At 46.6% G+C, this 27416-nt stretch overlaps 1 protein-coding gene across 2 annotated transcripts; it reads right to left on the bottom strand.

Moving 5' to 3' along the window:
• Positions 1-1047: 1047 nt before the first annotated feature.
• Positions 1048-24489, bottom strand: smg7 (SMG7 nonsense mediated mRNA decay factor). Of its 2 annotated transcripts, XM_038719090.1 has the most exons (23): positions 24380-24489; positions 23514-23545; positions 20556-20673; positions 20314-20446; positions 18230-18401; positions 18068-18139; positions 15751-15901; positions 15508-15643; positions 15266-15428; positions 14305-14464; positions 14157-14227; positions 13629-13689; positions 13427-13546; positions 11651-12074; positions 11402-11543; positions 9059-9465; positions 8250-8627; positions 6403-6552; positions 5233-5316; positions 3823-3973; positions 3567-3737; positions 1721-1881; positions 1048-1587 (listed from the first exon to the last, which is right to left on the bottom strand). In XM_038719090.1, exons 1-23 carry the CDS (start codon positions 24403-24405, stop codon positions 1474-1476), a joined length of 3597 nt encoding a protein of 1198 aa, XP_038575018.1. In that variant the 5' UTR covers positions 24406-24489; the 3' UTR covers positions 1048-1473. The 2 variants fall into 2 exon arrangements, with proteins under 2 accessions (XP_038575018.1, XP_038575017.1); XM_038719089.1 differs by lacking the exon at positions 6403-6552.
• Between the last annotated feature and the right edge of the window lie 2927 nt (positions 24490-27416).

Here is a 27416-nt window from a genome sequence, read left to right as displayed (position 1 = left end):
ACTTTCAGGTTGAAAAGGGGGCTTCAGTTACATGTTAAATAAAAGCGCTACGATTCTTAAAAGTCTGCTGTACAGGGTGGAGCTGCAGTAGTGGTGACTGAAGGAAAGCTAGTGGAAAACATTCAGGCTGAGCCGCCCGCCGCTCGCTCTGTGCTAACAGTAGACGGGACAGTGAGCAGGCACAGACGAGCCGACAGCTGCGGAAAACTAGTAAAAGGCAAAACATGAACGTAAAGAAACAGTAAATGCAGGTTAAGTAAGCGAGCAGGGTTACATTTTTTGTTTTTTTTCTTCAGTAAGTAAAGAAACAACAGGAAGAAGAGGCCGGAGAGGAAGAAAACCCCGGAAATACTCAAGCAGGAAGCTAGTAGACATACCTGTACTCGCCTCGCAGGGCGTGAAGCTAAAACTGCTACGAACAAATCACAAAATACAGTTTGTTAATATCTGCAATCTCCTGAAGCGGTAATACTATCCCTAAGTGTGACGAGGTTTTTATGTTCTTAGCCCCCCCCCCCTTTGTACTTCTTTCTTTCCTGCGACGTTCACTGGCACCACGAAGCCGTCCCGCCATCCGGTCTCAAGGCTCCTCCTTCAAAAAGGTGGGACGGCGAGCGAGCGCTCAGTCCAGGTGACGTCACACACCTGGCTTCACAAAGCAGCGGCCAGTCCTCGTTCTCACAACACGGCTAAGAGACAAGGCCCGTTTAAAGTCCAACTATGGCAATATATTTATTTATATTATATCGCTGTACCAACCCAAACCGTCCTCCTCCGCTTCCTTCATTCAAACGCCAAGCTACACAGAGCCTTCCTCCTCCTCTTCCTCCACAGTAATGAAAATGAAAGAGATCAGAAAGTTCAGTCTATATTTTGACCCCCAGTGCTTCACCTGACCTCCCCCCCTGAACCCGACCGCCACGCCATTCTCTCTCTCTCACAACGCCCCCGCCCCCCTTCAGTCTGCGCCGGCGGAGACGCTAAAAAACAGGCGCTCCGGCCGGACCGAGCAGACGTCCAGGAGGTCGGGTTATTTTTTATTTTTTCTTCCGCAGAAGTAAGAACTTCCTCCAGATGAGAGGAGTTGTGGAGATGTGGCGTCTGTCCAAAACCAGGGGGGGTCAGTGGTGGTGAGGTGTTGGGGGGGGGTTTATGTTCCTCAATGTTCAGATTTCCACGGGTTGAAGGAAACCCGGCGGTGGCGTGGCGCATGGCACCGCGGTTGAAGAGATCCCGCGCCCTCCGGACCAGGAGGGGCGTCACCGCTCCTCGACAGCCGGGGGGGGTGGGGTGGTGTTTCAGCCTCGTCGGGGGGTCGCGTCGCCTCCCCAGCCTCCACCGTTTCTCACCGGTTTAATTTTCCATTTTAGTTGGAGCTCATCTTCGTCAAACATCTGTTTTTTTTTCCCTCCCGTTTCTCCTGGTGGTGGTTTTGTTGACGTCCGGACACAAAGCGCCGCCTCGGCCTGCCGTTCAGTGAGGCGGGTTCATGGCGCCGTGACCTCGCTGCTGCTTCTGTTTCTGCTGCAGGAGGAGCTGCTCCAGCGCCGACGGGCCCGGCTGCATCATGGAGCTCGACCAGATCGACTGCAGGGGAGAGCAAAGTGTTAGCACGACGCTAATCCTGTTCAACACACACATCTCTTTGGTATTTTGTGTCTTAACTTTCTCATAATTGACAGGAACTGTCAAACTAAAAGATGTGGGGGTGTTGGTGGACCTTGAGGCTGTCGAGCAGCACGGTGGAGGACGACTCCTCCATAGGAGACTCCTGACTGGCCCAGGAGCTGCCAGGCGGTCCGGCCTGGTGCCAGCTGTTGTCTGAAGCTGCAGAGGAGGCCGACGCCGGCAGGTAGTCCAGACCGAACCCGCTGACCGCTCCTAAAAAACACCACAACAACCACATGTCAACATCTGGAAGCAAAAGCTCACAGTGAATCTGAACTCGAGGCTGAACAGACAGCTGTGAGTAAAGAACTACTTTCCCGACAGTGGTTCTGATTGTTCATCAGGATTATTTTAATTCAAGAGAAAAGTTTTTTTGCTTTTTATCTGTTGAAGTCGGCTTTTGACAAAACAGCAGCTAAAAACCTGTTCAAACAACTTAAACTTAAGATCTAAACAGTCCATACGAACCATCTGAACCCCGTCTTTCCGAACCCATGAACCCCGTCCCTCCGAAGTCCCTGAACTCTCCAAACCCTCTGCACTCTCTCAAAACTCCAAACCCTCTGAACCTTATCCCTCTGAACCTTATCCCTCTGGATTCCCTGAACGCTCCAAACCCTCCGAACCCCTTAACGCTCCAAACCCTCCGAACCCCTTAACGCTCCAGATTCCCTGAACTTTCCAAACACTCCAAACCCCTCAACTCTCCAAACCCTCTGCACTCTCTCAAAACTCCAAACCCTCTGAACCCTAACCCTCTGGATTCCCTGAACGCTCCAAACCCTCCGAACCCCTTAACGCTCCAAACCCTCCGAACCCTCCGAACCCCTTAACGCTCCAAACCCCTTCACGCTCCAAACCCTCCGAACCCCTTAACGTTCCAGATTCCCTGAACTTTCCAAACACTCCAAACCCCTCAACTCTCCAAACCCTCCGAACCCCTTAACGTTCCAGATTCCCTGAACTTTCCAAACACTCCAAACCCCTCAACTCTCCAAACCCTCCGAACCCCTCAACTCTCCAAACCCTCCGAACCCCTCAACTCTCGAAACCCTCCGAACCCCTTAACTCTCCAAACCCTCCGAACCCTATCCCTCCAGATTCCCTGAACCCTCCAAACCCTCCGAACCCTCTGAACCCTATCCCTCCAGATTCCCCGAACCCTCCAAACCCTCCGAACCCCTTAATGCTCTAAACCCTCCGAACCCCTTAACTCTCCAAACCCTCCGAACCCCTTAACTCTCCAAACCCTCTGAACCCTATCCCTCCAGATTCCCTGAACCCTCCAAACCCTCTGAACCCTCTGAACCCTATCCCTCCAGATTCCCCGAACCCTCCAAACCCTCTGAACCCCTTAACTCTCCAAACCCTCTGAACCCTATCCCTCCAGATTCCCTGAACCCTCCAAACCCTCCGAACCCTCTGAACCCTATCCCTCCAGATTCCCCGAACCCTCCAAACCCTCCGAACCCCTTAATGCTCCAAACCCTCCGAACCCCTTAACGCTCTAAACTCTCCGAACCCCCTAACCCTCCAAACCCTCCGAACCCCTTAACGCTCCAAACCCCTTAACTCTCCAAACCCTCCGAACCCTATCCCTCCAGATTCCCTGAACTTTCCAAACACTCCAAACCCCTCAACTCTCCAAACCCTCCAAACCCTATCCCTCCAGATTCCCTGAACCCTCCAAACCCTCTGAACCCTATCCCTCCAGATTCCCCGAACCCTCCAAACCCTCCGAACCCTCTGAACCCTATCCCTCCAGATTCCCTGAACCCTCTAAACCCTCCGAACCCTCTGAACCCTATCCCTCCAGATTCCCCGAACCCTCCAAACCCTCTAAACCCCCCGTACCCTCCTAAAACTCCTCCCTCCAAACCCCTTGAACCCGTCCTCACCGGTCTTGTCAGCCTTCCAGCGGTCCACCACCCTGCGGTCCCGGCTGTCCGGAGTGCCTATGGGCCCGAAGTTAGAGAAAGGCATGGCTCCATGGTTGTGTGTCGGCGGGGAGGACGGCAGGCTGCTGGGGTTGGAGGAGTGGGGGGATTGGCTGGCCGGGGTGGAGTGATCTGCCAATCAGAACACCGCTTACATCAGCGCCGTGTTTCACGGTTATGAATATAAATATATTACATCTTTACAGGTGAGACGTACCTGAACTGGCAGGGAGGGAGGGGGACCAGGGAGTCCCTTCGAACAGGGAGTAGAGGGATGGTTCCTGGTGCATCATGGGAGTGTCGGGCTTGGAGCTGGGCGGCAGGTTCTTGCCGTAGGCCTGACTGAAGATGCTGTTCTGGTTGTACTCCTGAACACACAAACACACAACAAATGAAGAGACAGATCTGATTGATTTGATCATGATATGAAGACACAATGTATAATGTTGTTCATAACTATCCCTTTAATACCTCTGGTTGTGGTTTGTGGTATTATTAGATTTATAAGGTGTTTGCAGGAATAGGATTCACTGGATTGTCCTCAAACAGAGGTTCTAATCTCATTATTGAATATATAAATTTATTTATTAAGTATTTTATCACAGTATTTATTAATACGGTGATACGAATGTGAACAGATGCCACATACCCTGACAGATTTGATCTATCAGACATGCAGATGTAAGCATGTATGTTTTAACACATGTTAACTGAATCTACTTCCACCTGGTGGTTGAACAATGTTACAACAGTTGCAGCAAACTTTCACTGTTTTCACTCATAACTTGAATATGTCTTTTGAAGACCAGCTGCTGCAGGACTTCTGCTTCCATTTCATAAAATAAAGACAACCTTCAAAACAGTGTTCTAAAGTGAATAGTGAGTTTCATTCTGTGGTGAACTTAAGGAGGCAGAAGTCTGAGCAGGAGTTCATCTACAAACCTCTCCCAGATAACAACATGTTGAAACAACTTCAGATCGCAACAGCCCTTCTGAACCCCCTGAACCCTGTCCGTCTGAAGTCTCCGATCCCTCTCCCTTTGAACCGTGTGAACCCTCTGAAAACCTGTCCCTCCGAACCCCCTGAACCCTGTCCTTCTGAAGTCTCCGATCCCTCTCCCTTTGAACCGTGTGAACCCTCTGAAAACCTGTCCCTCCGAACCCCCTGAACCCTGTCCTTCTGAAGTCTCCGATCCCTCTCCCTTTGAACCACGTGAACCCCCTGAACCCTATCTATCTGTACCAGCCCCTCTGAACCCCATGAACCCTGTTCCTCTGAACTCCCTGAACCCTGTCCTTCTGAAGTCTCCGATCCCTCTCCCTTTGAACCGCGTGAACCCTCTGAAAACCTGTCCCTTCCAAACCCCCTATCTGAACGAGCCCCTCTGAGCCCTGCAAACCCTGAACCCAATCCCTTCCAAAACCCTCAGCCCCCCCCTCAACCCCTGAACTGGTTTTGAAGTGAATATTCTGCATTATCCAATTCTGAGACATTTTCTTTTTGAGAAACGCTGACGTTCAGTTTCAGTCTTTGGTGAATTTAAGGAGGCAGAAGTTTCAGCAGGAGCTCATGTACAACCCATCAACCCCTGCAGGCATGTGACTGTGAGATGATGATGGGTCTGACCTGCATGGGGAAGCCAGACATTGGCAGGAGAGAAGACTGGCTGATGACCTCGGGGCCGTTCTCCATCCTGGTCTGGTTTGGCAGCTGCAGAGACGAAGGACGGACATGATGAGGACCGGCAGACATCCGATATATCATCACACGTCTTTCACAAACATGCTGCAGAGCGGAGCCGCATGATGAATCCATTTCATTGTCTTGCTGCGTATTAAAGTGCATAAAAGCTGTTTCACAGTAAAAGCTCTCCAGCTGAAGGGAATGTGACCAAAGCACCTCACAAAGCCGGAGTACATTTACTGTGAAGGAGCTGCACGAGAAGTCGTTAATGTAAATCTATATATATATATTTAAGTCAGAACAAATAGGCCCCGAGGACCGCCATAGATCCTTACAGCTGAGCTAAGGGTCACTTTTATAAAATGAGGATGTCTGAGGATCATTTAATGAGACTTTAAAGCATCAGCAGTCTGTCTACGAGCAGAAGACTCAGACAGACAGGATATTATACGTTTAGGAAATCCTGGATCTCCAGATACCTACTTATCATCTTTTACATCTCTTCTTAATACATTTATGAAAACCTTTCAGGCGTCCATTTAATATTTCTCTTTGATTTGATTGATCCTTTCATCTGTTCTTGTGTTTCAGTTCCTGTTAAATCACCAGGGCCCTTCAGCATCCGACTAAAACCACAGTCAGAGGGATTACCGGATGTTCGACGGCCACTTCATCTCACACTTGGCAGAAATAAATCATAAAACGATCTCTTCTCTGACATGGTTACAGCCTGTGTGTCTTTCAGCGGTCAGCTTCTCTCTTATTTTATTCAGAGCCAAGACGCAGAAGTAAAATATCCTGCCAAACCCATTAGATTTACAGGTAAAGAAAACCCCACAGAAGAATGATTTGCTTATGATCTACTCGCCCTCCTGTCAGTTAAACTTCAGCAAAGCTACATATTTGACTTTCAGACTCACTGATATAAGGAGGAATTAAATTTGCATTGTTTTTGTTGGTAAATCATTACTACTCTAATATCACAAGACATGAAAGACAGCAGCTCCATTCAGGGAAGAGATGGCAGACGAAGAGCAGAGTGCGGCTCTAGGTCTGGATGTGGGGGGGTGTTCAGGGTGGGGGGTGATGGAGGCAGAAGACACGGCTACATACAAATATGTTTGGTCCAGGAGCAGTGCTAAGAGGACCAGCCAAGGCCTGGAAGAAATCAGGAGGCTTAGTAAAGACCAGCTCTTCCTCCTCCTCAAAATCTGCTAGAGTTTTTAACAGGTCAGGAGGTAGAAGAGGCGAGCTCTTGTTGTCCTGGTGAGAGATGGAGCAAGAAGAAGAGGAAGAAGAAGGGAGAAAAGAAGAGAAAAAGAAAGGCAAGCCGGTAAGACAAGAGGTGGAAGCAAAGTTACGCTAAAAGCTTCAGAAGCTGAACACAGAACAGAGTTCAACATCACAGAGGAGAGAAATCTAACGCCGAGTCAACAGTAAAAACAGCGTCCGTCCTTCAACCGTGCTGAGGGACTCCAGTCTGCAGCGTGGTTCACTAACGTCACTCTGATGACTTTTAACATCAATATCAACAAACATCACATCTGGGGGGCATCAAACAGGCTGTGACCCATTTAGATCGACCTTGGACGGCTCTATGTTTGACCCGTTTCATCGTGTCGGTGTAGAAGCAACAACTGAGAGACGCCACATGAGGCTCATCCTCTCTGCTGAAACGACCTGAAGGAAACCCAGAGCACTGCAGGGACCCGGCTGGTCTGACGGTCGTAACCTTTTCAAAACACACTTGTGTTCAAATTGTCTAATCTCAAACTGTGTTGTAGGATCAACGTGGTTTCGTTCGTTGCTCATGAAAAGCTATGGCTTCCGATATCTGTTGATAAAATGCATTTTCCGCTGCAGTTCTGTCTAACGGACACACATCACAACTTTGAGCCAGCATCGTGGCTGTACACGCTACCTTGTTAATGACGTAGCCTATAAAACGATCGAAACCAACGAGGTATATATAATGCGACCGCTACCCTAAGGGCCCGTGTCCACCAAAGCGGTTTTTACCAGCTGAAAACGCCTAGCTGGGAGCGCCAGGGTGCGCTTTGGAGGCGCAGCGTATGGTTTATGTCTATGATACATAATTTCGATGTATGATTTGCGATGTGCTGCACACGTAGGCTACCTAATTTTACTGTGTAGAAAATGTCCCACAAAGTCCGTAGGCCTACTCGCTCTGCATGAAGAGAAGACTGAAACATGAGGGACGGACTCCCGAACGTGGGTCCATGAGATTTTGCGGGCGAGGAAACACCTCGGCGAGTAGGCACACTGTTTCGTTGATCGAATGTGCTCGGTGTGGTGTTTGTCCCGCCCCTCCTGCACTGTGATTGGACGGCTGGGAAAAAGTGACAGTGACGAGCGCAGCGTTTTTCCCAAAGTTGAAACTCGCGGCGACCGGAAAAAGACGCTTTTGGTGGACACAGGCCCTAATTCAAGCCTGTTAATCCACCCTCAAAAGCTTTATTTGTGCTATATTATATATATTAATGGAGGCAGACAGAGCAGCTGGTCATCAGTTGATCCTACAGTGAAATAATGAACAAAACTCCTTAATTTAATTGTTAAGTTTTAGATCTGAAAATGTTTGTTTTGAGGACGCAAATGTTTTTTAACTTCTGCTTACTTGGGTACATCTAGGTTTTCACTGGACTTGAACTACTTACATTTATATACACACTACAAACATGGGTGTCTGCTAAAACGTCTGACCGGTACTGTTTTGAATCACGCATCCAACTAGTGCAGCAAAGTTTTGTGCTGTTTTCAAACACCTCTAATCTCAAAATGCACCCTGACTGACACGTCTGTAACTTCTGAAAGACCAGAACAGACGACTGAGAGGGGAAAAAAGAAGCAGGAAACGTGCGAGAAAAAGCAGCGTAGAGACAGAAAAGCAGCAGGACGGGACCGCCTCCTCCTCTTTCAGTCACCTGAGAGACGCTCACCTCAAACGGGGGTCCCCGGGGCCCGGCGGACGGGTCCTGCTCAGAGCAGATCCCACCAGGCGGAGGCCTCTTTATCCTGTCTGCCATCACAGCCAGACCGTCCCCTATCCGGTAGGACGGCTCCCAGTAGAAATCCTGCATGTTGGGGTACTTGATCTTCTTGTCCATGTTGGGCGGCTGCAGCTGGTGCTCGTACAGCTTGAGGGGATCCTGAGCCGCCATGTAAAAGGCCTGCTGCTGCTGCTGCTGCTGCTGCTGCTGCTGCTGCTGCTGCTGAGGCTGCTGCTGCTTCATGGACATCTGCATGGGAGAAATCTTCTGCAGAGCGGCCTGAGCCTGGTTCCACATCTGTGCCGGCTGATCCTGGACCTGCATGTACTGCAGAGACCAGACACACGACCAGAGAGACCATTACTTTAGTGTACTCTGAGCGGTCAGCAGGGCGGTCTGGGTTTCACAGCAAAGAAAAACCCACAAACACACACTGTAGTTTATTCTGACCGTCCTGCTGCCCCAAAGACTCACTACAGAACCACATGTGGATTCATCCGCCGCTGGAAGTAGTCCCCAGCAGATGCACCATTTCCTGCTGAGTTTGATAGAAACTACAATTGCTGAGCCTTTAAAACATGAAACTATTTATCTGAGGGGACCAACGGGCTCACAGAACTTTCAGTTGAAGTGTTTCTGTGCACCAACAGGACTTATTTTTTGATGCAATAAGTTTAGCCAATCAGGCTTAAAGCAGGCTGTCCTCCTCTGTAATTGGTGGAGGTTGCAGCGAGGGAGGAAGACCTGCAGACACTGACCTGCTGCATCCCCGGGTGGTGAGGTGGACTCTTCCCCATCCCGACCTGCTGGACCGGTTTGGTGGGAGACTGCTGCTGCTGCTGGCTCATCGCCTGCACCTGCAGCTGGACCGACTGCTGCAAGGCCTGCTGGGAGGGCGCCTGGGGCTGCTGACCCTGGGAGGGGCCCTGGTTCATAGGGCCCGGGCCCGAGGACCCCGGCCCTTGACCCGGACCGGGACCAGAGGGCCTCTGCTGACTGTAGGGAATGTGGGACGGCTTCCCGCCCTGGGTGCCGGCCTGGGTGTGCACGCCCGGCTGAAGGAAGGACGGGACCGACACCCCAGTGGAGAAGGTGAAGCCTGGATTCACCTGAAGCCCCGGGAAGCCCACCGGGGGAGGGATCACGTAGGCCGAGGGGGGGAAACCTGCGGAGGAAGAGCAGAATTTAAACGGACTGTAAATCTGCGATCAGATCCAACACGAGGCCACTTCAGTGTTTCCAGCAAATAATTCTGATATAACTTGATTTACGCAAAATGCAGCTTGCGTTGACACCTGTACTGACAAAAGTAACGGTTAGTAAAGGTCAGACACACGTGAGGTGGACAACTGAGCCAGGCGAGGCGCTGCAGGTCAACACGGTAAAGAAATTATCGCCATGAAACTTTCATAGTTGATTAATTGCATTAAGACAATATTTTGTATTACAAGTTTTCTGAATTATGATGTTTAAATATGCAAATGACACACTATCCAATTAAATATGTGCTAATTTGCATCTATTTCAAGAACTGAAATCTGAACACTGAGGGGATCTCTCTTATTATTTCATAAATCAGAGGCTGGACCCTCAACCGTTGGGTACACATCGGATTTTCAGTTCTGAGATCCGATTGAGGGGGTTGCAGGAGAAGAGCATTTAGTCGCTATAATATGAGTTGAAAGGGAATTATGCATAACAACGTGTTAGATTTAGTTTAGATTTAGGAAACACCGCTCATCCCGGCTGCTCTCCGCCTGGACCCCCTCCCGGCTGAAGTATTACCGGATTCTGCTCTGGACCTGCTGGATCAGACTCTCTCACTGTGCGTCGCTCTTCACCTGCTCAAGCCTCGTCAACAAGCCAATTTTCACCATGTTTCAGTGAAAAAAAGTTCTATAATTCAGGCTGTGAATGACAGATGAACAAACGCCTCTAAAAAGCTTCAGAATACAGTCAGGAAGACAGCTGGAGAGTTTGGTGACGGGAGTCTCGAAGTCGTCGTGGCGTTCACGCTACGTGACTGATCGGTGACAGGGGGTCACACGCTACACGAGCTGACAGCGGCTGAGTCGTCTGACGCTGGTCTCCAAACCACGTTTAGTCAAGAAAACACACGTGAAATATGAAACAGGAAATGAAACAGCTGTTTGTTATTCTAAAGACAAAGAATCTGGGTGAAAGGATGGATCAGCACACGCAGGCAGCAGCAGGCTGAGCTACAGAGAGCTGCAGGGGAGGAAAAAGGTTTTGAAGTGAAAAAGTAGCCGCCTGCTCTCATTGGCTGGATGTGGATGTCGAGCCGTTTTGATGCGTCGTTGAGTAGTTCACACATAACGACTGGCGTCCGCCGATCGACCGCTGATTTACCTCCGATCGCAGCCTGACGGTCGCCGAGCGGCAATTCAGGCTAAAAATCGTGTAGTGTGAACTCGGCTTTAGAGCTGCGGAAGATTTCAGGCTCAGAGGAAAAACCCATTTAGAGAAAACGGCCTGTAAAGATACACATTATAAAATCCTACACATTTTCAGAAAAATCTAATCAAATCCTTAACGGCAGCAATATACAACATCTCCAACACAAGTAACAGCAGGTCTGAAACACACAGAAACGCCCGCAGAAATTTAAAACCATCAATTAACTATTTTCTGTTGATCAACTAATCAACCGACCCTTCGCTAAGCCACGCCCTGAATACACAGCTGGCCAATCGCAGCGCAGTATAGGACTCGCTCTAACTGAGGTCCAACACTTTCGAGTCGTTTTCCAGCTTTTTCTGGCTGTATTTTTCTAAGATCTGGTCAAACGCCGTCCCTTCGGCATCTTGTAGTAGTTACAGCAGAGGCTGAAAAGAGAAGGACGATTTATTCTCTTTCCAAAACCTAAAATAAATCCAGAAACATGTCGACTGTCGATCGTTCTTAATATAATGTTAGTTAGATGTAACTTCCTGCTGAGTGTAACATAATAAAGCCGTACTGCTTTTTAATGACTTTGACTTTAAGGACTTAGGAACAGTATCTAAGGGGGGCGGGGCTTAGCAGAGGGTTTTAGCTTCTATTTGAAGGTAACTTTGTGAAATGCGTGTGTGTGTGTGTACCTGGTCTGCTGGGCAGGGGTGGGAAGGCTCCAGGATGATGGATGGGGATGAACTGGTTGGAGCAGGTGGTTTGAGTTTGAGTGACAGGCGTCTTCTTGGCCTCGGACACCGGAGTCTTCCTCAGCTCCGTCTGCGCCTTCACCTGAACGAGAGGACAAAATCAGTCGGCTGCTCGGACTCGACTCCTCGGTGAAATCTGAGCGGCTCTGTCGCCGATGAAGCTGCTCAAAGGTGGTAAAAAGTTCGCACCTGTTTCCCGGCGTCCGTGGTTTTCTCGTGACCGGCTTTTTTCAGCTCGCTCTTCCTCTTCCCGTCCCTCTTCAGCTCTGCTTTCCCAGCAGCCCCGTTGCCTTTGGCGAAGTCCCGGCGCTCCTTGCCGCTGTCTTTCAGGTGATGGTTTCGTGTGGCCTCGCGGCCCTGCTCTCGGGGCTTGATGTTCTCCTTGAAGGTGACGACGGGCCGGTCGCTGCCGTCGGGCCACGAGCTCTGCGTCTTCCCGGCAGACAGCACCGACTTCAGGCCGGAGTTTCCGCCGTCGTTGGGCGTCTGCTCGCCGTTGGACGACTCCTGCAGCACCGGCGCGTCCTTCTCCTGCGGCTCCTCGATGTCCTGCTCCGGAATGTCGGTGATGAAGACGAGGAGGCCGTCCTCACTCGCTCTGCACTGGATCAGCCTGCAGAGAGGAGAAGAAGTGACTCAGAGTTTGAGGACTTGGGATCTTTAAGGCAGATCCAGAGTTTGATATTTGAGGATTTTAAAATCTGATCTTCTGATTTATATACGTCAACCTTCTTTATTTAATTATTTTTAGAGACCCATAACATAAAGATGTTATCACAATAAAAACATTTCATATCAGTCGATATCGATAATTATCAGGATAAATGTCAAATCGTTATTTTTTCATGTTTAAAGGCTGATCTTTGCTCCTGAGTGAAAGTTGAAGAAACCTGATGTTAATTATGTGGTTAAACTTTTCTTTATAGTCAGAATTGGACAAAAACTTGATGCCAAACAGAGAATCACTTCACAAATCTGAGGTAAAACATTCAAAACTATTATGATTAAAGTCAACAAAATAAATATTTTAATAGAAAAATTAAGTCCTGATTATATTGCAATAATAATCATTATTGTTTTATTGCCCAGCCCTACATACAGATCATCCCTAACATTTGATATGTGTATTTATGAAACCCTCACCAAGACAACGACATAATGCAGTTTAAATAACTAATACTTTGAACAGAAGTACAGCTGATTTCTGTGATCTGCGGCGTTCCAAAGCCCCGTGTTGCCAACAGTAAGCTGCAGAGCGCCCTCTGGTGGACAAACTATGCATGTCAAATAACAAAATCGCATGCCAATCGGGCTCCTCGTCTTTTTGATGTGGTCAGTAAAGCTTATCCTTCTACTGGTTACTGCAAGTCCTGTTAAGAGTTTCAAAAAGGCTAAAAATTACTATAAAATGACTCTAAACAGCTTGTGGAAGACAAACTATGGATCCTAAAATCAAACTTTCATTTCATTATCTCCTTTCTTTTCCACATTCTGGTCACCGATGCAGTGGAAAGTCTCTCCAGCCTTCAGCTGTGTGTTATAGATCAGTCAGCAACGTGTTCGGTGACGTTTTTAGAAACTGTTTCAGGCTTTTGCCTGAATGTGACGCGTGCTGCTCTCTCACAGGTGGAGACCTGTGGCTGATTAGTATTCTGCTTATTTACTAGAGATCAAACTATTTGTGACGGCCAGTTTTGCACCTTTGGAACATAAAAACAAACCACAGATGGGATTTCCACAGGGCACAAGGTAGGTGGAGGACAGGCGTGTCATTCAACCACTGCCCTCAGACAAAATATTGTTTCTTTTTTAAACCTGGATGTCAAAGAGACACTACAGAACTGCACCTACTGAGCTCTCCTCTCGCTCTGCGACTACCCTTTCTATTATCGATTAATTAATAATCTGTCTCACCGTTTTCACAGTAAGGTTGTCTTTCTGTTGACAGAGCAGACGAACACTCACCCCGGCTGGTTGTCGGCCACCCATTTGCCCAGACTGATGAGTCTCTGGTGTCGAGTGTGAACCGGCAGGCCGTCCCGGTCCACCAGGATGCCCTGATGACCTTTAGTGAAGTCCAGGGACCTGAAACACCCAACAGACATCAACACATGGACACACACTGATGACTGATTCTCCACCACACTGCTGAATCAAAGTGGAATACCTCAGAGCCGGGCGGAGCGCCAAGAAACCCTGCAACTCAAACTCCTCTGGCAGGGGCGTCACTGCAGAGAAAGTAAACACACCTTCAGCTTGAACACATCTGGCAATGCTGTCACATCATTTATACATCAGCTGGAAAAATTAAAGCTGTTAATGTGGCTTTGGCTCTTCTGGGAACTAAAACATCCTGATGTCAAAGTCTGGAAACACTGAGATTCATTTGTGAAGGTCAACAACAACAAAAACATTAAAGCTCTTCCTCCTGGCAAACAAAACAAAAGAGTGAAAGCGTGATCCATCCGGGAAGAGACGGCAGCAGCTGGATTATAAAGATCGGCTGAATCAGAGGGTGACCAGCACAAAGACCAAAGCAGCTTTTATTCTGAAGGGATGACAGGATATGAAGACTAACTGCCATCCACCAACAGAGTCGTTGTTCCTGTAAAACGCTGTTTGGACTCAGACCAGAGCTCGTATCGATCCCTGAACTAAATAAAGAACCTGATTGGTTTCAGCGCTGCGGTCCTACCTGAGGAACCCGACACGTCGTCCTCTTTGGGCTGGAAACTGTTGAGGATGGAGACCAGCCAGGGCCAGATACTGAGAGACAGGAAGAGGAGTTAACAACCGCAAAACCACTGAGCGTTGATCAAATGACTGAAGGACAGAAGACTTACTACTGCCTCTTGTCCACAGCGGCCTCGTGGAAGACGCTGGGCCTCAGTTTGAGCCACTCCAGAGACACTTTGATGGCCGGCAGAGGACACTCCCCCATGATCTCCTCCCCTCGGCTCTTGTTGAGCAGAGCGCGGCTGCACATGACACCCAGGAAGGACACTGGGAACACAGGAAGTCACGTCAAACGCCACCAACAACCAACCATGAGCCAGCCCTCCAACACAGCAGCAGTCACAGATCATTAACTAAACCTTAGCTTATGTTGGACGATACACTGTCCCAGAAATATGTGCAATACACAATATAGTCGTCATTTTAACCGGCTTTTGTAGATTTATTAACTTGTGCTTCTACCGTGGTTGAGGCTACGCAGTTAAACGGTTTCTTCTTTGTTTTATTTGTATTATGATCAGGAGTCTGCACAGGGTGTTCATCTGCTCTGTGCCGCTTGAAACAGCTTCTGTCAATAATAGGCGAGGTTATTATTGACGGACGAAGGCTACGATCTACTACGATCGACGCGGCCACCTCGAGCGTTACAAACATTCTGACCAGAGTCATCTAGTCTTTGGGAAAAACACCAATTAAAACACCTCATAGCTTCGAGCAACTCGTTATCGACACCTGTCGCTCTTTATGTGGAGGAGCTGCCTCCGACACGGAGAGACGAGAGGACAGAAGTAGCCATTTAATTCTTATGTAAACAGACACACATGTAAACACAATACCGAGGTCTCGTTCCTGAATCGATGGTCGATATTGTAACTGTCGCTATTAAAACACATACTTGTCTTATAGTCACATCACATAATATAAGTACTTATTCATGACCCGCCCGGCCCAGACTGGTCTTGGTGGTTCTAGCACGGAAACACGGCTACTTGAAAGGCCGAGCAGCCCCGGCAGTGTGAATACTAGCAGTATTATCGCAGTCAGTATTTGGAGTATTTCGGTTCTTACTGAAGAGTCCGAGCAGCTGGAACCAGCTGATCTGCTGCTCGCTGCTGTAGCTCTGCTCGCCGCCGTCAGCCGTCAGGTCTCTGAGGTGGTGGAGCTCAAACAGGTTGATGACGGTGATGTGAACCAGCTGCTGAGAGCTGAAGGCTTTCTGCAACATCAGCCTCTGCACACACACACACAGGTCATCAGACTTTAAATCACACCGCGCAGAAGAAACTCTGGAAAGTGTCCTCATGCTGTACCTGAAACTGCTCCTCCAGTTTCTCCCTCAGACTATCCAGTTTGTCCAGACTCTTACTCAGGTACACGTGGCCGTGAAACTTGATGAAGGCCTTGATGAAATCCGACACGCTCCACTTGGTTTTCACCTCGTCGCGGCTGCAGGGACACAGAGGGAGGAAGAGGACGGCGTCAGAGCCAGTTTAAACGGAGCATTAAAAGAAAACTCCCACGTGTCGTGTGAGGTTTGTTTCCCGCAGCGTTACCTCTCCAGAGCTTTGGACAGGGCCTTCTGCAGGTTGGTGGAGGCTGCTGGGAACGGGAACTTGACCGCGATGCTGCGGCAGTAGTAGAAGATGGTGGTGAGGTGGTCTCCTTTAGAGGACGCCAGGATGGCCAGCTGGTTGTACGGCTGACCTGCAGGAGACACAGAGCAACATCACACCACATACACAGGGAGAAACTACAAACATGGCCGCTCTAATCCGAGTGCTGCTTTACCTGCTGGAACACGTAAGGAAGGGTCTAATTCTTGACATGTTCAGTAGCTGGAAAAAGCCACAATATAATCCAGAGAATTTTTACATTTTTAGGAAGCTAGCTAACTATATTTTTGTGGACTTTCGGAGGACCAGGATTAATCTGAAAACTATTTACATCCGGGGAGAAGAGGTGACGGAGGCGGAGGGTTCCAGACGCCTGGGCGTTCACCTCTGCCCCTTTTCCTGTCGCCTCGACTTTACTTGTCTGTGATTTTGGTATCACGTCTGTTCTAAGCGGCTGACGCGATACTGAAAGGTGGCGTGAAAGCGCCGCAGACCACCGATTGGTCAGAGAGAATCGACCACAAATCCGTGTCAGAAATAACCTGTGTGCAGCCGGTGCAGCTGAGTTTGTTTTTATTTTAGGAATCCTTCGGTGATGACCGTTCAGGAGGTTTCTACCTGCAGCCGAATTACCACCGAGGCTCCTCTCCAAAACAAACGCACCCGGTCGTTAAAACTAGGGCTGTACATATCGATTATTTTTCAAGTTGATTAATCTAACGACTAATTTTGTTTATTCTAAAGAAAGAAAAGTTGCCTATTACTCGATTAACATACAAATTTATCCAAATATCAAAAACATATCTAATCAATAAATCTATATTTTATTCAATCATCCTGATGAAGCACATCAGAATAATGACAATAGCAGCAAATCTTAAAATGAATCAAATTTCCACATCACTGACTAATTACGCTGCTTTACTTAAAACTTTAAATGTTTCTGACATGGATTCATTTCAATATTAAGTAATGCAGTATGATAATAAAATGTATTTCTGCATCAGTGAACACCTGAAAGGACTCAGACTGTACAGACAGTCACAGATCGTCTGTAATTAGATTCAGCTGTTTTCTCGCTCAAACAGAAAATATGAAACAGCCGATCGTTACGTGACTCGCGGTGTAACGTTACCATGACAGCAGCGGGGCAGAAATTACTTTTAACATGAAGGCAATGAAGAAACACTACGTGTCCTCGTGCTGATAATGTGCCGTGCTCGTGTGGCGACAGAAAGGAAACACAATTTGCGGCGCTGCCGTCTAGACAAAGTGCTGCGGGATACTTTCGCTTCACGTGTTCGTGGACAGCAGCTGTGCTGCAGTGAAGCTGTTTCCAGTTCAGAGCTCCCAGAGCAGCACGTTGTTGATTGTTTGAAATTCTCTAAACTTTAGACGGTCAAAGGCGCCGTCTTGTAGCTGGAGCTTGTCCCGGAGAATCCCACCCCAGATGCAGCGACACGTCGACGTATTTACGTAATGGGTTGACGAATCGCCCCAGCCCTAGTTAAAACACAGTGACGGTCTACGAGAAGAGACAGCGCAGACTCTTCTTCTCGAGGAAGCCCAGGTCCTTTAACGTGTGCGGCAATATGTTGCACATTTTCTACCAGCCTGTTGTTGCAAGTCCAGTTTTGCCCATCAGAGCCGGTGACACTAAGAAGCTGAACAAGATGGACGGATGCTGCACAAACACAAAGTCACACTTCACATCCTCGGCACGAACGACAAAGACCGTTCAATATCCAATGAGTCCCCTCTGGGCAGGAGAGGAGATCCTTTACACTCATTTTCACAGATACAGTCAGAGAGACGCATCTATAAGCTTGTTTAAACTTCCATTACTGTAAAGTAGCGACCCTGTACGCAGGATAAGCGGTTGACAATGGATGGATAAATAAACTCATGCGTGTTTTGTTTAAGTTGGGTATTTTTGTAACATCTATCTATAAATAAAACTGAAATTATTTGTTCTGTGACAGTTAATTTGTAGAACGTTTTGAAATAATAACATGGTTGATAAAACATCATCAGGATTTCATTTATACACAGTTTCTTAAGTCAAAGCACGTTACGTTTTAACAAAGAGGATGTTCAAAGTGCTGCATAAATATATCCCCCCCTCAAGACTAAGATACCAAGATACCCTTTAGCCTAGCTTAGCACAAAGACTAGAAGTAGGTGGAAACTGTTAGCCTAGTTCAAATGCAGTTCAAAGTTAAAGAAAACGTCCCCCAGCCTGCAGCATCAGACTCACCGTTTGACGGGACCAGCTGAGCCGCATGTCGGTAGTAAGACTCCGCCTGGCTGGTCTGGTTACGGTAACGTGCTGAAATGGACAAAATGAAGGCCGGACACTTTGTTAGAATGTCTTCGGGGACAGTAAAGGCGCGATTAGATTAAAGGGGAGTTGTCTCACCTATGTCTCCGAGGTGGACGAGGCAGTGCTGGCAGATGTAGGAGCAGGAGCTGGGCTGCGGGGTGACGATGGCGCTGCCGCTGCTCTGCTTATTGCTGATGATGCCGAGCTGAGACGACTTGACGCGAGAAGGCAGGTCAACGTTAAACACCGTGCACAGCTCCTGCAGTAACTGGAGACACCAGAGCAGGAGGGACGGTTCATTCTCGGACGTTGTAAGGCAAGTTTGTTTATATAGCACATTTCAAACAGGGTGGTTTATATAAAGAGACATTTAAATACAACAAAAAGACTTAAATAGAAAATAAAAACAAGAAAATCCTGTTCATTGACTTCAGCTCGGCGTTCAACACCATCATCCCGGACATCCTCAGCACCAAACTCACCCAGCTCACTGTTCCAGCCTCCACCTGCCAGTGGATCACAGACTTCCTGACTGACATGAGTCAGCAGGTGAGGCTGGGAAACATCACATCCAGCCTCCGGACTATCAGCACTGGCGCCCCCCAGGGGTGTGTGCCCTCCCCACTGCTCTTCTCCCTCTACACCAACGACTGCACCTCAGGAGACTCATCTGTCAAACTCATCGGCCTCATCCGGGACGGTGATGAGTTGGCCTACAGACGGGAGGTTGATCAGCTGGCTCTCTGGTGCGGTCAGAACAACCTGGAGCTTAACACGCTCAAAACTAAGGAGATGATCGTGGACTTCAGGAGAAGCCCCCCCATTCTGCCCCCATCACCATACTCAACAGCCCTGTGTCTGCTGTGGAATCCTTTAGGTTTCTGAGATCCACTACATACCAGGACCTGAAGTGGGAGCCCAACACTGACACCATCATCAAGAAGGCCCAGCAGAGGATGTACTTCCAGCACCAGCTCAGGAGGCTCAACCTGCCTAAGGAGCTGCTGATCCACTTCTACACAACCGTCATCCAGTCTGTCCTCTGCACCTCCATCACTGTCTGGTTTGGATCTGCCACCAAAAAGGACAGGAGCAGACTACAACGGACAGTCAGGACTGCAGAAAAGATCATCGGTGCCAACCTGCCCTCCATTCAGGACTTTCCAGAGTCAGGAAACATCACTGCAGATCCATCTCACCCTGAACACAACCTGTTCCAGCTCCTCCCCTCTGACTCAGGAACAGGTTCTTCCCAGAAACCATCACTCTGATGAACAAGCTGATTCCTGACTCACAGTGTCAGGAACAATTCCTGTGCACTAACCTACCTCAAGATCAACACCTGCACATAACACTTATTTATATCAGCATCCTTTGCACTCTGCTCAGTGCACTATTCCATCTGTCTATATTGTTGTTGTTTATAATATATATATATATATGTGTTCTCCACACTGTATATATACTGTCTGATTTTATTACTGCATGAGTCAGACATCGGAGCCTCGTATGTGCACATACCTGGCAAATAAAACTGATTCTGAAGATAAAACAGGAGAGTAGAAGTTAAAGCGTGAAGATCAGGATGATGAGCACCAGTTTCTCAATAGGTTTAGACGATTGTGAATAAGACGAAATAAATATCATACGAGGGTCGACTGGTGACAGACGGGAGATCAAAAAAGCAAAACAACAGAAGGTGAAAAGCCTGATTATTGGAAACCAAACCCAAATGTTTTTATTTGTCTGTTTTAATGTTTTATGTAAAGCACTTTGTTGAAATGTGCTGTACAAATAAACTTGCCTTGCTTAAAAATCAATATTCATTGATATCTGGTATCTCAGGTGTCAAAAGGGAAACAGGAGCTGTGTGAGAATCAGGATTCTTCTCAACTCATTAAGCTCTTATCCACAGTCAGAGGTCACCCGCCTCTGGAGCAACGAGGGGTTAAATGTCTGGTTCAGGGACACATCGGTGGACGTGTCACAGCGGGGGATTGAACCCCCGTCTCTCACACCAAAGGCATGCGTCTTATCCACTTCTGTCTGAGAGAATATTTGGATTTTGTTGGACCAGAATCCTGATAAGGATTCAAAAAGGATTAAATTCAATGACGAGAACCAGAACTGACATTGAACCTGATCCTGCAGGTTCCCCCTGAGCTCCACCTGAATCGTACCTGTGTGTAGAAACCGCTCGCCGCTTCCAGAAACAGCGACAGGTTGGCCTGGACCTCGCTGCGGTTGGGGTTGGCTCGGTTCTTGGCCTGGCTCTGCAGTGTGGTGATCTGGTTCTTAAAAGCATGATTCCACCTGCAGACAGACAGAAATCCACCATCAGCGCCAACACGAGGCTGAAAACTAGTTCCACAAGTGACATCAGTTCTTCATCTCTGACGGTGATGCGGGCGGAGCAGCTTACAGGTCTTGCTCCACCTTCTTGTCCAGAGCGTACTCCAGGTCGGTCACCAGCATCTTCTGGTACAGATCCTGCAGGGCCTGCCGTGACGTCCACACCTCTGCCGCCCCCAGCTTCGAATCTAACACACGGGGAGGAATCAACCTCAGGAATAATGTTGACAGTTTGATCACATGGTTCCTGATTTAATTCTTTCAGTGCCTGTTTTTTACAGCTGCATGTGAGTAAACTTGAGAAGTGTGTTGTAGGAAAGTAAGTATTTTACAAAGTAAGCAATCTAAAAAGTACCTTTACTGTCAACACTGAAACTCAAGTATCAAAGTGTTTCTCACAGACAACTTGGGCGGCGTCAGCTTATTTCACATTTCACCATTTTAATGGCTGGTCTGTCCAAGAAACGTCTGTGTGTTCTAAGTTTTAAACTACTGAATATTACTGATATTTATTTCCATCAAACGCTGCTTTATTGTATGTCTGTATAAATCCAATGCTGCCCTCGGCTTTCCTGAGCGTTATAGTGACTCTCAGAGCGCCGTTTCCAGAAACAAAGCTGTAAGAAGCCGCCGTACAGCAGCTGCTCAGACTCAGTCAGAGCAGCTGGTGAACAGAGAGCAGCGTTCAGCAGCTGAAGAGCCAGATGTTTCCCTCAGGAGCTGGTGGAGACCAAACACAGAGCTAACAGGGAGAGAATACACCTTCCTGTAGCTCTGTAGATTATAATGACATGTCAATGTTGTGTTCACACCTTGTTTCTGCTGGAAAGCCAAAGCTTACGCCGCCTCCTTCTCACAATACAAAACCTTCTACATTTAGGAACAACGTCTGGGCAAAGTGACAACAAGCAGCTACAGTTTAAGATCATTTTTAATTATTAGCTGGTCCACAGATTGTTTTTCAGTGTCAGTTAAATTACCTGATTAATTATTAATAAGTCGACAGACCTCGTCTCACAGTATTACCTGATTAAAGACCAAATGCTGAGAAACTGGAACCAGTACTTGAACAACAAAGTGATGATTAATTACTGTTAATGAAGTTGAATAATAATTTGTGTCAGGTGCAGCAGGATTTAATGTTCTCCTCTTATGGAACATTTGGAAATTGCTGTTTGGATTGATCTGTACTGTGTGACTACAATCTGAGGCCTCGTCTTTGAGGCCGACCGTCTGAATTCTTTTGACCAGAAAACATCTGCCTGCGACTGCAGATCCCACCAACACGTTTAATGAGCATTTGGGAAGTCTGAGGACTGAGGCTGACATCAAAAGAAGCAGCTGCCTCGATCACACCAAGCATGTCGGTCTTCCTGTTCAGGCTGGAGATCCGTTTAATCATCGTCAGGTGTGACAGAGATGAAAGACCATCAGAGAGCGCTCGGGCCTGCAGGCTGAACGCAGCTTCCTCCACCAGACACTCTGGCAGGCGGCCAGCCGCCATGACGAGCTGCTGCTCTGCTCTAAAAATCAAACCGGCTGGTAAAAGTAGGCGAAGCGAGTGGTGAAATCTAAAGAGAGCCAAACAGCGTGGTCGGTGAGAAATCAAATCAATGCACTGGCTGCCGAGTAGCAGGAGGGGAGGAAGAGCCACTGAGCTGAAGAGCAAAACTTACAGAAGTGACGCTTAGTCAGCTCAGATTATTCATTTAACACTTTCAATGACACGGGCTGCTGAATCTACGGCACGACAATATGACCTCAAATCATAATCACGATCAGTTGAACAGTGACAAGGTTTGTGATGAAAGTATCCTCAACATTTAAAAAAGGTCCAGCGTGTCACATTCAGGAGGATCTATTGACAGAGACAATATAAGATCCATAACTATGTTCTCAGCGGTGTGTAAAGACTTCACATAATGAACCGTTACGTTTTTATTACCTCAGAATGAGACATTTCTATCTACAGACACCGCGGGGCCTCTCACATGGACGTCGCCATGAGGACCACACGTATCATTTAGCACGACAGCCGACAGCGTGTCGGCCACCGTAGCGGTGAGCGGTGGCTGAGCTGGTTGCAATGCTCAACACTCACCACTAGATGCCACTAAAACTTTTAAACCTTTAAAGATGGGATGTTTCTTTTGGATTCAAACACGTCAAAAATCAATTATCTGGTAAATGGTAACTGATAACTGATCACGCCACCATTAAATATCAATCAGCAACTAGTGATTTTCACGGCATCGCTTGGCGAGCTTCATCTCCTCATCTACCTGACAGGTGGTGTTATAGGAGCAGTGCGATGTGTGTGCGTAGCGACCGGTGATCACACACGCCGTAGTTTGTTTTTAAGAGCAAAGTACATGAACACCCACAGTGGGAAATATTGTCAGGATTAAATAATAATAACCGACATGGGAAACTTACACAGGTTATAGTTCTGAGATCCCTTTGATTAATCGTCCAGCTCTGACTGAAACACTGCGAAGAAAGATCCCTGACTTAAACGACACCCTCTACGTTGACAAGGTTAACCCTCGATGTTAAACACGCACAGTCCAAGGCTGTAATTTCTCCAGCTTGCTCAGTCCTGAACCCCCTCTCATCTGTCCTGGACGTCCTCTCACAGCTCACACAGCTGTTAGTTGTTCAGTTGTTATCATGTAAAGTGTAAATGTTGAAATACATCGGGCATTTTGTTTTGGTTTTGTATTTTGCCGTGGTGTCAAATTGTTCTCATGATCGTGGAATTTTACTGGCATCAGTATCAAATACTAAATGTGTGGTTTGGTGAGATCCCTGCTGTCATTACACTCAGCTTCATGTCAGTAAATAATAGAGTCTGACCAAGTACTTGCTCCCAACTTTCAACGCTTAAAAACCAGTCGGTGCTCAACAGGTTCTCCTCAGCAGTGAGGAGGATCACAGCTCTACAGTCTGAACACAAAAACGTGCCTGCAGTGAAAAACAAAGCAGCCTGAGTGTGAGTGAAGTGTCGGAGGTGATGGTGCAAACCTACCTGTCATGTCAGCCTTCAGGGCCTCTGCCTGTCTGCTCGGGTGTAAACAGAGAGGAGGAGGTTAGACAGAGACACACAAACAGCATGGGAACAGCTGGCCTCACGCATGCTAACATCAGCCAGCACTTCCTTATTGCACAGACACCTTGCAGTGATGCTACTGCCAACGTACGGCTCCATCCTTCAGTGAAACATTACACAGCTCGTATCAGATGTCGGCAGGAGGGCTCGGTGGTGGTGGTGGTGTCGGGCTCAGACTAATCCCTGGATCCAAAACGCGACTAAATATGTCCGAATAACAAACCCGTCGGCTAGCTAACAGCCCGCACGAAGCTAATTCACCTCCCGACATTTAAAACCAGCAGATTAAACGGGTGGACACATTAACCGGTACACTAAAAAGATGAGAGAGACCGGTGTTAATTAATTCATTAACCATAAATCACGTTTAACGTGTAACAGCATCAAAGCTAACCTGATATGCGCAGAAAGTCGCTAGCAAGCTAAAGCTAACTAGCGACAACACACAGGGTTACCACGTCCGTCTGTGGCGGGTAAACACACATTTAAGAATAAATTCACACCAGTGGCGGATAACAAACATTTTATATAAGTACACCTACACACACTTTTATTCCAAACCTTCCAGATGTTTGACTCTGTTTGAGTGAGGTGACGGCAGAAGGTAGCATCGATTGTTTGTTGATATGTGAAGCTAACATCAAGCTAAGGGGGGTGGTCCCCCGAAGCAGCTAGCTTTAGCGTTAGCAACCGAACAAAACACTTCACCTGTCGGGTTAAAGTGTCCGTTTCTGACAACACCTGTACGGCGGGAGGACCGGCAGAGGACCCCGCACCGAGCTTACCGTAGGTACTGGGCGCAGAGGTTCATCCTGCCGGATCGCCAGTCTATCAGACAACGACTGGTCGAGAAGCTAACGCTCCTCCCGGCGCCATATTGTTCCTGTCTGACCCACACAGGGCCGGAGGGGGAGGAGGAGGGAGGGAGGGAGGGGAGGAGTGGGGGGGGCAGGTTTCGGTTTCAGGGGGGAGGAAAACCAAAGACAGAAACAATGATAATAAAATAAAAATATAATGTTTTATCTATATTTGGACTCGTTTTTTTCCTTCATAACTAAAAAAATACTTAAAATACACAAGAAACATAACACGTGAGCTTAATAATAATACAATTAACATCTTTTTACCAGTGAGGGAAAGACTATAACAATAACTTCAGTGCCAGAAGTCAGAGTGTTTGGGGGCAATTGTGTAGGTGTCATGTACACTGGGGACGCTGGGAAGTGTCTCCGGCCCTTTTTGAAATAGCTGATTTTGTCCCCTTTTTGAAAGCATTTGTTAAAAATGTTCTGAAAAATAGCTTGCAACAAGAAATGCTGAATAACAAATGTAGGTGCTATGAGAAAACATGCAGTGCAATGTGAATATTAAAAGAAAACAGATCTACATTGTCCAGAAAAAATGACTTAAGCTAAAAAAAAAATGCTGCTTTATATCCCATCATATTTTTATAATCTGAATTTTCCTTTTGTATAAATAAAGACATTTCCACCTTAAATTGCTGCAGAAAATGTCTCCAGACTGCAGGAAATTAAGTGTTTAATTAAGTGTTCAAATCTTTTCAGATGTCAGGCATCTTTTGCTAAATTCTCTGTTCTAACTTCATAAAATTGCATCTTACACGTGAACTAATTATTCTCAATCATTTGGTCTTATCCAATCAAACCACTTTAAATCCGCTATGCAGACAAACTGACTTTGCTTTTTGCACCTTTGTGATATTGTCTCATAAAGACGGATTCTCTGTAAATCAGTACAGCCTCGTTCAGTTACGTCCACTTATTTCTTCTTTTTAACTCAAAGAGCTCTGACAAGTTTTGGATTTTGAACTTTATTTTGAGTTTTCAAGTTTCAAAAGTTAGACTTGCATTAATTTGTTGTGTTGACCATCTGAGACTTTTATCAAATGTGTTGACTAAACTAAAAGGAGGCAGGTGTGTGGGACTCAGAGCCAGAGAAAGAAAGTAGAGTCTTTTAAGCCTTGGCAAAGTTAAAGCATGGACATAACTAATTATAAACCGCAGATATAAGTCATGTATTTAGATTCCAACTAAAATATAGACACTTTTGTGGTAAACAAGAAAGGACTGGTGAGAGAACCTGACAATTACCTTATACATGTAAACTGACACGAAATTTTAATTTAGATCCTCTTAACTTGAAATGGAAAGTGGTATAAGTTGTTTTATTTTGAAACTGTGAATAATACAGAAATGTATGTTGGACTAGTTAAGGGACGTTTTCTTGCACGGATAAAGTAAAATAATTTTTTGTTTTAAGTCTAAAGTTGAAACAAGTTCAGTTAAAGAACAGCTATGATAACTAGAATACACAACATTTTTTTTATTCAACCTTTATTTAACCAGATGATCTCATTGAGATTTAAAACCTCTTTTCCAAGAGAGACCTGGCCAAAATAGCAGCATATTGACAAAGCACAGTTACAAATATGAACACGAGCACAACAATAAAGAACAATCAACAAGACCCTTACGATACATAAACAAACAACATTAGACCACTTAAAAGATTTCGCTACTGCAAATCAGTCTGCAATGTGTTTCAGGTGGACGGGGCAGCATAACTAAAGGCCTTCTTAGCGAGCTCTGTACGGACCGTAAGTACAGATGACAAATACAAGCTATCACAGCGCAAATTATAGGAACTGATGTTGCATGATATATAAGTGCAAAGAGGGGAGCATATGCAGCATAGACTAAAAGTGAGCCAATGTCTGGGCCTCCTCACTGATAATGAATGCCAGTTTGTCATTTTGTACAAGGTACAATGGTGTGTTGATGCTTTACATCCAGTCACAAACCTCAAAGCACTATGGTAGACAGTCTCCAACAAAGACAAATGTTTCTATAGAGCAGGTCACTGTAATCGAGTGCAGTGAGACAGGTTGCACCAACCAGTCTCTTTCTGGTTTTCCAAGAAAAACAGGCTTTGTTTCTAAAATAAAATCCTATTTTTAGTTTGAGCTTCTGTACCAGTTTGTCAATGTGCGACTTAAAAGAGAGCTGATCATCAATTAATATAGGCTACCCAAGTATTTGTACAATTGGCTTGTTCGATCTGCTCACCATGTATAGTAAAAATACTTGGAAGACTGTCCAGAGACTTCTTAGATTTTGAAAAAAGCATAATCGTAGTTTTCTCAACATTCAAAACTAGCTTAAGCTGAAACAGTTGTACCTGAACAAGGTTACAAGCAGATTGTAAATAAGAAAAAGCTTGATGTTAAGTAGCAGCCTTACAATAAATAATGGTATCATCAGCATAAAAATGTAAATGAGCCTGTGGGATGTCTTGTCCCTAAGTTATTAATACAAAATGGTAAATAAAAGTGGACCCAAGACAGATCCTTGCGGTACACCACTAGATACATTCAGTGTTGCAGATTTGAGATTGTCAAAACAAACACACTGAGTTCTGGTAAACCAGTCAACAGTATGGTCAATGTAAGAAACACACACAGAAAAACAACCATATGTAGTTGAGGAAACGGGGAGTAACAGATGTGGATGAACAGAATCTGGTACCGACTGGTTTTAATATCCTACACCGTATCTGGGGTGACAGAGGACGCATACAGATCACTTATCAGAATCTACCTATTTTGATTAGCCTTCACCCTGATAAATTAGAAATAATATTATAAATCACCTGCTGTTATTTGTTTATATGTTTCACTTGCTTTTATGTAATTATACGTATCAATTCTATTTGCTTCACCTATGTTAAATGTGCTGGTTTCTCATCTTGAAAAGCCCTTTAGAAATAAAACTATTATATTGTTAGTATTATTATTATTGTGAT

The sequence above is a fragment of the Micropterus salmoides genome, unplaced genomic scaffold, assembly GCF_014851395.1.
Source record: "Micropterus salmoides isolate LMB-PRFRI ecotype aquatic unplaced genomic scaffold, ASM1485139v1 Ms_hic_scaffold_14, whole genome shotgun sequence".
Classification (NCBI taxonomy): domain Eukaryota; kingdom Metazoa; phylum Chordata; class Actinopteri; order Centrarchiformes; family Centrarchidae; genus Micropterus; species Micropterus salmoides.
The sequence above is the reverse complement of the archived record's forward strand: the minus strand, read 5'-3'. Positions and strand labels throughout refer to the sequence as shown.